At 55.8% G+C, this 15,493-nt stretch overlaps 1 protein-coding gene across 3 annotated transcripts in view; it reads left to right on the forward strand.

Moving 5' to 3' along the window:
• Positions 1-27: 27 nt before the first annotated feature.
• The window catches only part of PCDH1 (protocadherin 1), a 56,136-nt gene continuing 40,670 nt past the window's right edge, over positions 28-15,493 (forward strand). For all 3 annotated transcript variants that reach the window (XM_042880561.1, XM_042880559.1, XM_042880562.1), the window contains exons 1-2: positions 28-3,827; positions 5,138-7,330. In XM_042880561.1, the coding sequence (XP_042736495.1) occupies positions 3,030-3,827; positions 5,138-7,330 (2,991 nt within the window). In that variant the 5' untranslated portion in view covers positions 28-3,029. The remainder of the gene's footprint in view (positions 3,828-5,137; positions 7,331-15,493) is intronic.

The following is a 15,493-nucleotide window of genomic DNA, read 5'->3' on the forward strand; positions in this document are numbered from 1 at the left end:
TGGGGGGGAATGAGTGAATTCTGTTGGATTTTGCATGCCACTGTCCTCCGAGAGCTTCCCAGTCATGCATTAAGCAGCGTGACTAACGCCTCTCTCATGTGGTCGGGTCTCTTCTCGCACTCTCCCCGCAGGGAGAATTGTGTGTGCCGAGGAATACTTGTTTTGGGAGGGGTTTTTATTTTTAAGCACTCTGTATTCTGCCAGCAGGTCGGAAAAAGGTGGCTGGCACCAGAGAAAAAAGTGTGGGATGGTCCTTAGATCCCATGGGAAAATAGACCGCTGCTGTGCACCGGCCCCTGGGAAGCCTCTGCCTCCTGCACAGATGTGCTTTTCCCCCATGGTGGAGCTTCCTCCTTCTCTCACACCCTGCTCGGGGCTCTCACGTCTGCTGCGTGTCATCCCCACCCCAAGCACCAAGCAGGATTTGTTCCCCTGGCAAACCCAGGTGCCTGGCTCCCACCCTCCTCCTGCAGCCACCTCTTTCTAGGGTGACGGCCTCACTCTGCTTCCAGCCCCCCCAATCTGGGGGCTCCCTCCAGTGTGGAAACACAGGGTTCAGGCTCCAGTCCTTTATCCCAGAGAACACCGCATGGGTGCAGGGCACCCTGGGGTGCCTCCCTTCCTGCCCCTGGCTCCTGGTTCTGGTGACTCAGGGCTGTGTGACGGCAGAGCCACGGCCCCACACATGGACTTTTACCTTTAGCTGAGATCCTCACACCTGGGTTTAGGCAGGGTGGATACGTCAGCGCCAGCCTCATGCAAACAGGCGTGGGCAAACAGCCTGTGCTGGGTGCCTCCCCACCAGGCATCCTCTGGATCCCCGTTCCTCATGCTCCCCACCCTCAGTGCGCAGACATTTCCAAAGCAATGGGGTGACGACTCTTGGCGTGGGCTCAGACCCACATCCACAGGGCACAAATGCCCCCTGTGTGGGGTGATACCATGCCAGCACACGGCGATGGGGGCAGGGGCACGCGCACACATGTTGCTCCGTGCACACGCGTGTGCGCGCAGTGCAGCAGTGCCAGCTCCATCCTGGTGCACGCGCTCTGCTGGTGCAGGCATGGGTGTGCTCCTTTACAGTGCTTGTGCACACACGTACACGTGTGCACACACGTGCTTGTGTGCTTGCACGCTCACTGCTGGGTCTTGCTTGCATCGATGCAGAGCCACATCGTGCTCCTGCTCAGCTTCCTGCCTCCATCCCTGGCCATGTGCAGGGTGGGGATGGCTGGCTTTCCTCCTCCCTTCCACCCAGAATGTGCCTGTGGATGGCTGTGCATACTCTCAGCGGGGTGGGAGCATCTGTCCTCTGGCACAAATGGTGTTTGCAGGACCAGTGAGCAGAGTGGAGCTGGGCTTTGGGGCCAGAGCTTCATTTTCAGAAGCAGAGCTGTGTTTCCACCTGCCGAGGGAGAGCTTGAGGCAGGCATTTGTCTACGGGCAAGCAAGGGGATAGAGGGACTGCGAGCAGCTGGCTTGGAAAGCAACAGGGCAGCCGGCGCAGGATGTTCCACTTGTTGAGGAGACACATGATTCCAAGTGAGCAGGAATTTTGCATTTGGCCATGTAGCGGGAGGACCACCATCCCATCCCGTCCCGTCCCGTCCCGTCCCGTCCCATCCATCCCATCCCATTCCACGGGCTGGGTGCAGAGCTTGGAGGGTAGTGATAGGAATGGAAGGAGCGAGTTGCTGCTGCGGGTGCCATGGCAGATGTTGTGGATGCTGATTTTTGGACATACAGTGAAGGCTCCCTGTCTGCTCACAGCCAGGGAAGCAGGTGACATAAAGGCTGGTGTCCAGGAGAAGGTGATGAAGTGTGTGGCTCAGTGCAGAGGGGACAGTCCCTGCAGAGCTGGCACTGGCCCTGCAGTGTCTGCACGCTGGGAGGAGGTTTCCAGTGGCTGGGTGCCTGCAGTGTAGCGTGCAGTGTGCGTCTGCAATGCAGGGGGCAGCGCTCCTGTCACCATTTCTGCAGTCGGTGAGGTGGACACGGACAGCCCTGGGCACCCCCCAGGCACATCTCAGCCAAGAGCAGGAGAGAATGGGAAGGAGCAGGGAATGCTTTTTGGCTGGTGCAGGGTGCGGGGTTGCCTAGAGACCGTGCAGCGAAGGGGAGATGCTGTGCTGCCCGTTGTGTTCAGGGGCCATGAAGAGCTGTAGGGAGGCTCAGGGACTGCAGGATGGGTGCTGGGAGCTGCAGTGCAGGGTGGGAAGTGTTCCCCTGGCACAATGCCGGGCACTGTCCCTTCTTCTACTGGGACCAGGGACAGGTGGCATGCAGTGCAGTGCAAGTGTTGTGCAGGGCTCCTGCATCCCTGCAGTGTTGGGTGGGTGGTGCCTTTGCAGCGCAAAGCTGGCAGCTCAGGGAGGGCAGTGCTGTGCTGTGCCTGCTGTGGCAGTGCACTGCATCCCTGCAGTGCTGGAGGGGTGGCACGCCTGCAGTGCAAGCAGTGCTCCACATCCTTGCATCCCTGTGATGCCCCATGTTCCTGCAGTGCTGAGGGGCTGCATCCCCACATCCCACACAGGGACCCTACCTGTCCCTTTGCTGCCACAGCCTTGTGGTGCTGACAGGTTCCCCCATGTCCCTGCAATGCATGGCAGGCAGTGTCCCCACAGTGCGTGGTGCACAATGCTCCTGTGTCTCTGTGGTGAGAAGCTGTTTCCCAGCCTGGCTGGCTCCCATCGGGTTGCTGGCAGCAGGCTGCGTGCAGTCTGCCCCGTTAGCATGCCTGGCTGGTTGTAATTACAGAGTGTGCGGTGACGAAGAGGGTGGACGGTGGCAGGAGTGGCTTCCTGTGTCTTGCAGGAAGGGCCAGGGTTTCGGTGACAGGGTTGTTCTTAGGAAACTCGACACTCCAGGGTCGGGCTTCCTGGGCCCTTTCTGGTGGAGGTTTGGGCCAGGTGGTCCTGGAATCCCCCTTCCTTTTGAGTCGTGGCTTTGCAGTCCCACAGAGTGCAGCCGGAGCTCTAACAGCTTAACCCAAGGTATTTTGTGTCCTTCCAGCTTCCCTGAGGCACAGGATGAGGACCCTCGCCTCCTGCCTGGCCCTGTGGCTCCTCTGCCAGCTGCCTGCCCTTGCTTGCGGGACGCGTGTGGTCTACAAAGTGCAGGAGGAGCAGCCCCCCAACACACTCATCGGCAGCCTGGCCTCTGACTACGGCTTCCCTGACGTGGGGCACCTCTACAAGCTGGAAGTGGGGGCCCCGTACCTGCGTGTGGATGGCAAGACGGGAGACATCTACACCACAGAGACCTCCATCGACCGGGAGAGTTTGCGTGAGTGCCAGCACCTGATGCCCGGAGAGCCCTGCTACCTGGAGTTCGAAGTGTCCATCACTGACCTGATCCAGAACAACAGCCCGCGCCTGCTGGAGGGGCAGATCGAGGTGCTCGACATCAATGACAACACCCCCAACTTCGCCTCACCCGTCCTCACCCTGACCATCCCTGAGAACACCAACATTGGGGCTCTGTTCTCCATCCCCCCAGCCATGGACCGGGACTCGGGGCTCAACGGCGTTGCCTCCTACGAGCTGCTGGCTGGCCCTGAGGCACAGGAACTCTTTGGGCTCCAAGTGGCTGAGGACCAGGAGGAGAAGCAGCCACAGCTGATTGTCATGGGAAACCTGGACCGGGAGCAGTGGGACTCCTATGACCTGACCATCAAGGTGCAGGATGGGGGCAACCCGCCACGGGCCAGCAGTGCACTGCTGCGCATCACCATCGTGGACATGAATGACAATGCACCCAAGTTTGAGAAGACCCTCTACGAGGCCGAGCTGTCTGAAAACAGCCCTGTGGGGCACTCCGTCATCCAGGTTGGTTTTTTGTGTTTCCTGCTCTTCCCCAGCTCCCCTATGCTTTAGCAGGGACAACCCGTGGGCTTTGGGAAGGAGATCCTAGAAGGGCTGCATGCTGTAGGAGCCCACAGCATCAGGCTGGGATGTCATTTCTGCTAAAACACAGTGGGATGGGACCCTTGGGGAGTTTGGCAAGGGTCGGGAGTAGCAGCAGGGTCTTTAGGAGCACGGTGGCGGGTTTTGGGGAGAGCTGGGACCCACGGTCTGAGGAGGAGACCAGAGTCACGCCAGGCTGGTCTGAACACTGCGCATGGACATAACATAGACCCTTTCACTGATTGCATTCTCTCAGCTGCTCCTTGGAAACAGACAGGGGATGTCGTCTGCAGAACCGGAGTGCTTTCTGCACGCAGGACTCTGCACCATAGTGGGCAACCCAAGGGCTGGGTCCGGGTTGCTCTTGCTAGGAGGCAACATCGAGATGATAGCAGCGACATCTGCTTATCGGCAGCTGCCATCTTAATAAGCAGAGCGTGGCTGGCTCTCATCTGCTCGCTAATTCTGATGTGAATTTTTAAAAATTCGTTTTTCACTGTTAAGAGAATGGAAGTTGGAAGCAGATAAGGGAGCCACGTGGCCGGGAGGAGAATGGGCTGAGCCACCACCACTGCCATTGCTCAGCTTTTATCTTTTGGGTGAAATGACTTCCGCCTTTTTTTGTGAGTGGAGGTAAAAGGTGGAATTTACATTTAACAACTTTCATTCTCCATCCAAATCTGCTGAGCAAGATAACGGCAGGGCAGCAAATGGTGCAGAGAACAGGCTGCTCGGAGAGCCGATTAGGGAGGCAAATGTTAGACAAACCTCATCTTCTTTTGAAAGCAAATACTAGGCAGATTTATGAGAATGCAAAGCTGCTGGCAGACAGGCAAGGGATGGTTGGTGCAAGCTGAGATGGAGCTGCCACAACTGTGCATGGCCTCACCACTGTTATCTTCCCAGCCACCCGAGCCCTACTTGTTGGCTGCAGGCAGTGGGAAGGGATGGCTCAGTGCAGCAGGGGCTGTCCCTCCCCAGTGCTGCCTGGCTCTGGCAGTGCTGCTTCCCAGTGGATTCTCTGCATGCTGGAGCCAGTCGGGAGGGGAACTCAGCTCAACCGGCACAGCCGGTTTCTCTGGAAGAGTGAGGGAAGGCCTCTGTTACTGAGCCACTCCCAGCCACACTGCCGGTCTCAGGGTGCCCCGTAGGTCTTAGCCTCAGAAGAGGAAATCCACCCTTTTCCCCCCACTCTGGCCTCTCATTCACCGTCCCCTCCCTTCGTTCTGCAGGTGAAGGCCAACGACTCGGACCAGGGTGCCAATGCTGAGATTGACTACTCCTTCCACCAAGCATCGGATGTGGTGCGCCGGCTGCTGCGCCTGGACCGCAACACAGGGCTCATCACTGTCCAGGGGCCCATCGACCGTGAGGACGTCAGCACCCTCAAGTTCTCCGTCATGGCCAAGGACAAGGGGGCTAACCCCAAGAGTGCCCGCACGCAGGTAGTGGTCACCATCAAGGACATGAATGACAACGCGCCCTCTATAGAAATTCGGGGCATTGGGTTGGTCACCCACCAGGATGGCATGGCAAATATCTCGGAGGACGTACCAGTAGAGACAGCAGTGGCTCTGGTACAGGTGTCCGATCGAGATGAGGGCGAGAATGCTGTGGTGACCTGTGTGGTGGCTGGGGATGTCCCCTTCCAGCTGCGGCAGGCTAGCGAAACAGGGAGCGACAGCAAGAAGAAATACTTCCTGCAGACTACCACACCTCTGGACTATGAGTCGGTGAAGGACTACACAATCGAGATTGTGGCAGTGGACTCGGGGAACCCGCCCCTTTCCAGCACCAATTCGCTGAAGGTGCAGGTAGTAGATGTGAATGACAATGCGCCCGTCTTCAGCCAGAGCTTCACCGAGGTGGCCTTCCCTGAGAACAACGAGCCCAATGACCTAGTGATGGAGGTGAGTGCCAGTGATGCAGACAGCGGCTCCAATGCCAAGCTGGTTTACTCGCTGGTGACCGACCCGTCCTCCAAGGACTCCTTCACCATTGACCCTGACTCTGGAGAGATTCGGGTGAAAGCGGTGCTGGATCGTGAGCAGCGGGAGCGCTACGAGTTCTTGGTGGTGGCGGCAGACAAGGGCAGCCCCAGCCTGAAGGGCACAGCGTCGGTGGCCATCAACGTCATGGATAGGAATGACAACGACCCCAAGTTCATGCTGAGCGGCTACAACTTCTCGGTGATGGAGAACATGCCACCCCTCAGCCCCGTGGGCATGGTGACGGTGATCGATGCTGACAAAGGAGAAAATGCCCGAATCCAGCTGTCGGTAGAGCAAGACAATGGGGATTTTGTCATCCAGAATGGCACTGGCACCATTCTCTCCAGCATCTCTTTTGACCGGGAGCAGCAAAGTACGTACACTTTCCGGCTCAAGGCTGTGGACGGTGGGGATCCCCCCAGGTCTGCCTACGTAGGGGTGACCATCAATGTCTTGGATGAGAATGACAATGCTCCCTTCATCACCTCGCCCTCCAATGCCACCTACAAGCACATTCTGCCCCACACGAGCCCCGGCCAGCAGGTGAGCAAGGTTAAGGCAGAGGACATCGACACCGGCGTCAATGCCGAGCTGACCTACAGCATCACAGGAGGCAACCCCTTCGAGCTCTTCCAGATCTCCCCCCAAAGTGGAGACATCACACTGGAAAAGGAGATCCTGCGCAAGCACCATGGCCTGCACCGCTTGGTTGTGCGTGTCAACGACAAGGGCAAGCCGTCACGGCACGGCACGGCCCTGGTGCACTTCTATGTCAACGAGACTTTGGCCAATCGCACACTGCTGGACACACTGGTGGGGCACAGCCTGGACACACCACTTGACATAGACATTGCTGGGGATCCTGAGTATGAGCGCAGCAAGCAGAGAAGCAACATCCTCTTTGGAGTCATTGCTGGCATTGTGGCTGTCACCTTGGTCATCGTGCTGGTTGTCCTGGTGCGTTACTGCCGACAGCGGGAGGCCAAGAGTGGCTACCAGGCAGGCAAGAAGGAGACCAAAGACCTGTATGCGCCCAAGCAGGCCAGCAAGAGTGGCAAGAGCAAGAACAAGGTGAAGAAGAGCAAGTCTCCGAAGCCACCCAAGCCAACAGAGGACGAGGAGGAGACAGGGCTGCAGAAATCCCTCAAGTTCAACCTGATGAATGACTCTGTCAGTGACAGCCCCCGCATCCACCTGCCCCTCAACTACCCTCCGGGCAGCCCGGACCTGGGCCGGCACTACCGCTCCAACTCACCCCTGCCCTCCATCCAGCTGCAGCCCCAGTCTCCCTCCGCCTCCAAGAAGCACCAAGTGGTGCAGGACCTGCCGGCCACCAACACCTTTGTTGGCACCGGGGACAACAACTCAACGGGCTCCGAGCAGTACTCGGACTACAGCTACCGCACCAATCCCCAGAAATACACCAACAAGCAGGTAGGAGAGCTCATCCTGAGGCCGGCAGCGGCCCCCCCGCTGCACCGGGGACCCATCTGGACCGAGGTGTGGGAGTGAGCCTGGACTGCGGGGCGGGGAAGGGACAGGGACAGAAGAGCATTGCAGTCCTTGTCACAGCGCCCGGGGCTGGGACCTGGGTGGTGGTGACACACAGGCTGCTGCACGCCTGTGCCTCTGCATGGGGAGCGCCGGAGGGACACCACCCAGCTGGGTATTCTCTGGGGACTGATGGTCACTGGGGCAATGTGAGCACAGAGCTGTGTCCAGCTCCCTGTGCAGAGCATCGCAAAAGCTGGAGCACAGCACCTGCTGCGCTGGCTGGGCAGGTGGGGTTGGGCAGGGGAGCAAAGCACTGCCTTTTTCCCAGGCTTGGGTTCTGCCTTCCTCAGGGCTTGGGCCTTCTGCCATCACTGGCACAGTGAAAGCATTGGGACCCAGCAGCTTTCCTCACATGGGGCTCCTCACTGGTGGCATGGGGCTGGGAGGTCAGAGTTGTGGGATGCGGGGTCTCTGCTGTGTGCTGCGGTTAGTTCACTGCTCTGCGTCTGGCCGGGACTTGTGCTGCACATGGGGCAGGGTGTGGGCAGGACCAGGCTGCTGGCTGGTGTGCTTGGAGGTTGTGGGAGGACCGCAGGGGTCCGGAGCTTGTGGAACCTTCTCTCCTCGCGCTGTCTGACCAGTTGGCTTGCACCTCATCTCTGCTTTGGCACCTGTCGGGTCTGCCCTTAGCTCTGTTCTCAGCTCTGTCCTTAGCTACTAGGGAGGGAGAGAGGGGACGGGTGGCTTCATCTGTTCCTGGCCCGTGGGTGAGGACCACTCGGTCCATCTCGCGCCGTGCTGTACCCCAGTGCCCCATGGAGAGCCCCAAGCGGCAGGCTGGGCTCCTGCCGTAGGGCTGAGCTCTGTTGCCTTGTTGGATTTGACTTCAATAAAGTTTTCTATTTTTGACCGCTTGTGCCTTATTTTCCGTGCTGCCCTTGAAGCTGCTCTGGCTCCCGGCCATTTCCCAGGCAGGCTTCCCACGTCCCTGCTGCCCAGAAACAATGTTCTCATGGGCCAGCCCCTCCGTAACCTTCCCCCATCCCCCAGTAGCCAACCCAGAGGTCCCAGGGCGCTGACTCCCTGCATGACTTCTCCCATCTCCAGCCTTCCAAGGAGCCTTTCCTCCAGGACACGGTTCACCACACATACACCCCAGTATCCCTGTACCATGCCTTCTCCTTCATCCTATCCATCCCCATGTCCACATAAGACCTCCACCTCTCCAGGCCAGCAGGCGGAGGAGCAGAGCCCTGCCTTGGTAGCATGACCCAAATCCTGCCGCAGTGCTGCAATGAGGAAGCGGGTGCAGATGGAGCCTGGGTGCGTCAGCAGCGCTGGGGGGGGGGGCACCCAAAGCAAGGCGCTCCCGCCCCACCACGCGACAAGCGTCAGCACTGTGGAGGAAATGTCCTCCCAAACAGGCTTGCAATGGAGCAAGGTTGCCGTGCTCCCCAAAAAGATCGCGGTCCCCCTTCTCTGGCTCTTCTCCCTCCTTCTCAAAGTTGTTGGTTCAACTTGGGGTGCAAGGAGGCACTGGCTTCACCTTTTCCCCAGGGGCTCCAACCGGCCCCACCAGCCCGCTGGGGAGAGGAGGTCTGGCGCTGGGAAAGATTAGATCAGCTGGGGAAACCAGTGCTTCTGGCTTCCGTGGTTTGAGCCTGGTGCCAGCCTTGGCTCTTCCAGCCTCCCCGTTTATTTTGCTAACAGCGTCAGGTTTTATCGTCAACCGGCCGGGAAGCGTCTGGGCCTCCTGGGCAGGCAGGGCTGTGCCCTGCGGGAAGTGCGGTGGCTGCAGAAGAGGAAAAGAGATACAGGCACCCACCTCCAGCAGCAGCCCTGCAGGGATGGGCCAGCCAGGCTGGAGATGTGGCTTCTCCTCACAGCCCTTCGGGAACCATCCGAAAGCACTTTCCCTTCCCTCCTTGCCCTCAGCAGCTCTTTGATGAACCCTCAGCCAGAACACAACCACATTCAGGTGCTGAAGTATTTTCTTCTACCTCCGTCCCAGCCCCCATCAGCTGGGGCATTTCTTCTACTTTTTTCCCTCCTTTCTCCTCTCCTGGATGCACGAACCCAAAGCTGCCCAGGTCACTACGGCCCCCTGTTGCTCACAAAGCCAGCTGGGAGTGATGTTGGCTTGGGCACACTGCTGCAAGCTCAGCAGAGGCACCTGCACCTGCCTACAGGCGAGGCAGTGCAGCGCAGCATTAATTACTCTCTGCAGGTGGGGGGGAATAAGAGGAATATTGTAGCTGTAATGGACAGAAATGAAATTGTCTTGTGGTAGAATTTAGTTGTAAGTCTCCATAAATTGCAGGTTTAGGTGTTGGCAGATGTCTGGGAAAGTCTCCTGCCGTCCCGGGTCATTGGATTTTGTCAAGGTCGCTCACGTGGAATGAGCTGATAAATGGATCCAGCACTGAGCTGCAGATGGAGCGGAGGGTTCAGGGGGGACCTGCCCTGTTTTCCCCTGCTATGGATAGAAGCTGTGCTGGGAGCAGTTCCCAAAATGCAAATCAGCTCCTGATCTCTGGCTCGTTTTGAACTGATGCAGATTCAGTGTGCCTGAGGATGTAGTGCAGGGCCCTGAGTGTGCATGGGGAGTGCCAAGGAGGGTGAGAAGTGGGATGCTCCCTGTCTGCATCCTCCAGTGGAGGCTGCATGGTGATGGGATGAGCTACGTCTCCTGCAGGAGGAGATGATGTGGAGATTGGTGCCGTGTTGTCCTAGGAGAGTTGGCATGGGGTCGGATACTACAGTGCCTGAGGAGGAGGTGGCACAGGGGTGGCAACCATGTAGGAGGAGGTGGCATGTGGATGGGTACTGTGTTGTCCCAAGAGGAGGTGGCACGGGGCTGTATGCAGATTGCACTGCACAACAAGTTGACAGTAGGGTGTAAGCGGTGTGGTGATTGGAGTGTCTGACAGGTAGGCATGGTGCTTCCTGTCCCCACCCTCCTGAGGAGAACATCAAATCTCTCCTGCTTGGCAGCCCCTGTCCCCATTGGATTTGGGGACATCATCCTTTGCTCTCTTGGTGGCTTGCACAGAACTCTCTTCCTTCATACCTGTGCACTACGCTCTCCCCACAACATGCTGGCCTTGCAGCCCCAAGCCCCCACTCCTGCCCATTCCTCCTCCCTGTCCTGCTGAGCCAGCCACTGGCCCACTGCCCCCTTTTCCCTTTGCCTTTCACCTCCAGTCTTCCACTGCAACATCTGCCCCCCTCCATCCCTCTCTCCTGACTGCTCCCTTCCTCCTGCCCTACTCAGGCAGTCTCCTCCCCCTCTCCCATATCTTTCTCCTCCCAAATCCTGATGGATGCTGAGCCCGCGTCCCTGCAGCTCAGCAGATCCTGCAAGTCCCGGCGCAATGAAAGCGCTGGCTCTGGCCAAGGCACACTGATTGATATTCCTGGCACCGCTCTGCCCGCTCGGCCGGGCTGTCAGCTGCAGTGCTGCTCCTGGAGCAGCCTGGAGCGGGGCTCAGCCCTGCAGCCTGCTACATCAGGCACCCTGATCCTGGGGGGAGGGGGAGCACAGCGATTTCTGCAATGCCAGCATGCATTCCCAGCATTTTCGCATCTCTCTGCAAAGGGGGAGAGGGAAGGATGCAGCGGATGAGATGCGAGATGATGCCTGGGGTGCATCTTTGGGGTGGGATGCAGCAGAGGGAGGAAGGAGGGTACGGTAAGGATTGGGCTGGGGTGCTGTGGGAGGTAATGAGAGGGTGTGTGATATAGGGCAGGAAGGGTGGGGTGTTGTGGGGCAGATGTGCAGACCAAAGCTCTGTCCCTGGGAGCTGTGATGGGAAAGGCAGCCCAGTGGGGCATGCAATGAAGTGACCACTGTGTGCTTGTGGCCCTAGATCTGGTGTCTGCCCAGAGGTACAGAGGACATTCAGAAGCTGAGCTGACACCTTGCAGGGTGCTCTGTGGGGCTGAACCCCTCTCTTCTCTTGTTTTGAAAGATGCCTCTGGACTTGAGCCCTAAGCCAAGCCCAAAGCACCTTCATCCCTCCCCAGCCTACTCGCCGTGCATTCCAGTCATACTACAAAAGCTGGGCACAGCTCAGCTCCATGGGAGAGCTGTGTTCCTACCCACTGTCCTGCAAGCCAGTCCTTCCTGGCTTCACTTGCACAACCCACACTGTGCTTATGGGAGAAACTGAGATGTTCAGTAGAGATTGCTCCAGACAGGGCTCTTCCCACAGTCCTCATCTTCCCAGGAGCACACACTGCTCAGCTGGGACGCTTCAACTTGGGATCGTGGTGTCATCAAATCATTAAGGTTGGAAAAACACAACAAGATCATCAAGTCCAACTATCAACCCATTTGCCATGCCAACTAAACCACGTCCCTCAGTGCCACATCTACCCTTTTCTCACACACCTCCAAGGATGATGACTGCCACCTCCCTGGGCAGCCTGTGCCAATATCTCTCCACTATAGCAGAAAGATGAACACGCCTTCTGCTTCACCTTCTGCTTCCCTTGCAACAGGCCTGTCCTTTCCTTGTTGGGTGCATGCCACTTCCAGCACTTTGGCACCTCCTTGTCACCTCTGGCTCTGTCTCAGTTATTGCACACTGCTTGTTCCCCAGGTGGGAGCTGTGCATTGCCTCAGCCCTTTAGCTCCTGGCAGGAAGGAGTGGGTGGGAGGAGAGCAGATTTGTGGCAGTGACCTGCCGGGAGGGCAGGACACATCCTGCCTGAATTAGCACGTCATCTACACCCATTTGGGCATTCACTTGAGGATCCTGCCCAAAGATCACCAGAGATGTCCTCACCCCATTAGCAAAACATCCTCATGAGCACCTCTTGGCTTGCGAAATGCCTGAGCTTCTATGAAAACAAGCACAGAGCTGGGCAGGATTCATCAAAGCTGCCTCCAGAGCCATCATTTTGGGAAGGCAGCAGACCACCACTTCTCCCCTGGGATAGACCTCGCTTCGCAGCAAAGAATCCAGAGCAGAGTGCCCTGATTCAGCTCCTTGGAGAGATCTCCAAAGGCCCAGGCAACCTGGAAGCCTGCAGCTATTTGGCTCCCACACAGCTTGCTGTTCACATGCTCCAAACTCCCCCATGCTCCTGAGCATCTGCAAAGCTGCTGCCAGGAAGGATCTGACAGATATCAGTCCCTGCTGCGGGGTTTTGTCTTGTCTGAACTCAGGGCTGCAATCCTGCTTTAAATATCTTGCTAATGTGATGTCTGATGTTTCTTTACACTAATCTGTTAATCTTTCTGCTTCTTCATCAAATGAGCTCAAGCCCAATAGAAGGGAAATCGGTATTCCAGATGAAAAAAAGCCCTTCTTTATTATTCAGGCTGAGTGAGACCTTTTGGGGTGTTGCGACATTGATTTGAGCTGCCTGGAGGGGCCAGAGCTGCTTTTCCTTAGGATTTCATGAAGATCACAGTTTATTAGGGACCATCAGGTCTCCTTTTTTTTCCATAGAACAGAGCTCAGGAACCTTCTCTGATGTTTTGCAGATTTTTTATCCAGATTTTTCGCTTGCACCACAATCTGCAAGGTCTGGTGCATGATTTGACAGCTCACACAAGGAACTGAGTGGATGAGAGATTAAATTTAGGAGAGCAGATATGCAATTCCTTTAGGAATTTCCACTCATCTGGGAATATTGTTCTACAAGCAGGATTTGAACAGGCAGGTGGAGCAGAAACTGGTCATCAAATCACAGAATCACAGAGCCATTAAAGTTGGAAAAGACCACTAAGATCAAGTCCAACCATCGACCCACCCCCATCATGCCCACAGATGTCTCCCAGTGCCACATCTACACTTTTCTTGTCCCTTTGAGGTGTTCTTCACAACCAGACCTCTTTAGGGCTGTGATGTCACTAGGGAACATAGAGGGGCAAGTACTTGGGACTTTCTTAGGTGGCCCATGCTGAGGGATCCTGCCGTTGGGTGAGACACACATGGTGAGTCTTGCAGCTGACCACTGAAGGCTTTGGTGGGACTCCCCTTACTCTTCTTTCCAGTCATGCTGGAGACCACATTGCACCAGGCTTTGTACCTTCCACCTTCTCTCTTCGATGGCTTGCTCTAGAATTCTGCTGCTTTTGATGGGTGGTCAGATGACTCAGAATCACAGAATCACAGAATCACAGAATCACCCGGGTTGGAAGGGACCCCAAGGATCATGTAGTTCCAACCCCCCTGCCTAGCAGGGCCACCAAACATACACATTCAGATCAGGTTGCCCAGGACCCTGTCCAACCTGGCCTTGAACACATCCAAGGACGGGGCATCCACAACCTCCCTGGGCAGCCCGTTCCAGGGCCTAACCACTCTCCTAGTAAAGAACTTCCCCCTAACATCCAACCTAAATCTTCCCTCCTTCAACTTAAAACCATTTCCCCTAGTCCTGCTGTTATCAGCCCTTTGACTCCTGTCAACCAGCACCTCCACCTCTCTGCATGTGCAGGAAACCAGTTCGTATGCCTCATACATGTTGCTGAGCGGGATCCTGATCCTGCACACGTGGGAGCAGCACAGAACACAGGGCACCACAAGTGTGCACCTGTTCACCTCCAGCCCACGCTGTTGGGTGCAGTCTCTGCTCTGCCCCAGATCCCTGTGCAGGGTCACAGTGCTCTTCCACCACCTACATGGCTTTGTGCTCCTGCAGAAGATGCCAGACACAAGTGTACTTCAACACAACAGTACTACTGTCTCATCTCCTCGATTTCTCCAAATGAAGGTGATATCTCTCACCCAACATCAATATGTGCAAACTGGTGGGAGGGATCTATGGATGTCCAGAGCACGCTGACCTATGGAACAGACACAGCTCCTCCAGTAACCGGTCAAGCTTCTGCGCCTTGTCTATGGAAAGAGTTGGTTAGAAAGTGGGATCACCATCGAGCTAAAAATTTGTATTTAAGAACAATTCAGAAAGAAATGACAGACTCTGTTTTGTTTTGGTTCAAGTTAGTAGGTAGACATATAGGTAGGTAGGTAGGTTGGTATGCATGTAGGTAGGTAGGTAGGTTGGTATGTAGGTAGTTAGGCTGACACGTATGTAGGTAAGTAGGTTGGTAAGTAGGTAGGCAGGTAGGTTGGCATGTATGCAGGTAGGTAAGTTGACATGTATGCAGGTAGGCAGGTTGGTATGTAGGTAGGTAGGTAGCTAGGTGGATAGACAGATAGATAGATAGATTTCTTAATAATTTTGTAAAGGCACCATTCTGACTGACATTTTCTTTAATTTAGTTTCATAACCGCTACTAGGCTTGAATTCTGAAGTGAAAATCACCTTTGCAAGAGCATCACTTTTTCATTTTTCCATGTCAGCAAAGATATCCCCCCTGCCCCAACTTTGAAACAAGACGTTCACTTGAAAGAAGATCTGATTTCAGCAAATTGACATTTTCTGCATGCAGAGTCTTCTGTTGAAGCATCCCTTGGTTAGCTCTCTCCAAGGGGCCTAAGCCTCCTGCCTGGGACCCCCTGCTTTCCCCAGAGCCCTCCATGCGATCCATCAGCTCCACTGGGTGCAATGAGGAGCCAGATTAGTTCATTATTTTCACAGCATTATTCTCCTACTTGGCAGCTGTCAGCTTCCTTGAGGGCTTTGTTCAAGTGTTTCTCCCTGTCCTGGAACCTTTTTCTGCCTGGGATTTTCAGATGGTTCTAATATGACAATGCGACCTCCTTCTGTGTCCCAAGCAATTTCTGCTCAACACCAACCAGCATCAAAATGTCTCTATTATCAGCATGAAGGTGATAGACATTTCAGGACACCATGGTCAGTCCAATTCAGACATTATTCCATAAAGATTATGACCCCTTTAGATTTTATGATTCACCCTTTGAATGATTTATTTCCATATTTTCCTTTCCAGTCTTCTTTTCAACCAAAGAAAAGCCAAATTGCACATCCTTGATGGGCTTGGAGCTCTGATAGGCTGCAAGGTTAGGCAATCTCTGTCCCGAGGCTGTCTAAATGGGTTTGTAATTGCGTTAGATCTTGCTATGAGTTAGATAAATTCGATCTGAGCAGGCAGGTTGGCACCGGGCTTCAGCAGCTCCTTTGAGCAGCATGCAAATTTTGGGAGGCTTCAGGGCACCTATG

This window comes from Lagopus leucura, unplaced genomic scaffold (assembly GCF_019238085.1).
Source record: "Lagopus leucura isolate 7727_CA_CO unplaced genomic scaffold, USGS_WTPT01 Super-Scaffold_100027, whole genome shotgun sequence".
Lineage (NCBI taxonomy): Eukaryota > Metazoa > Chordata > Aves > Galliformes > Phasianidae > Lagopus > Lagopus leucura.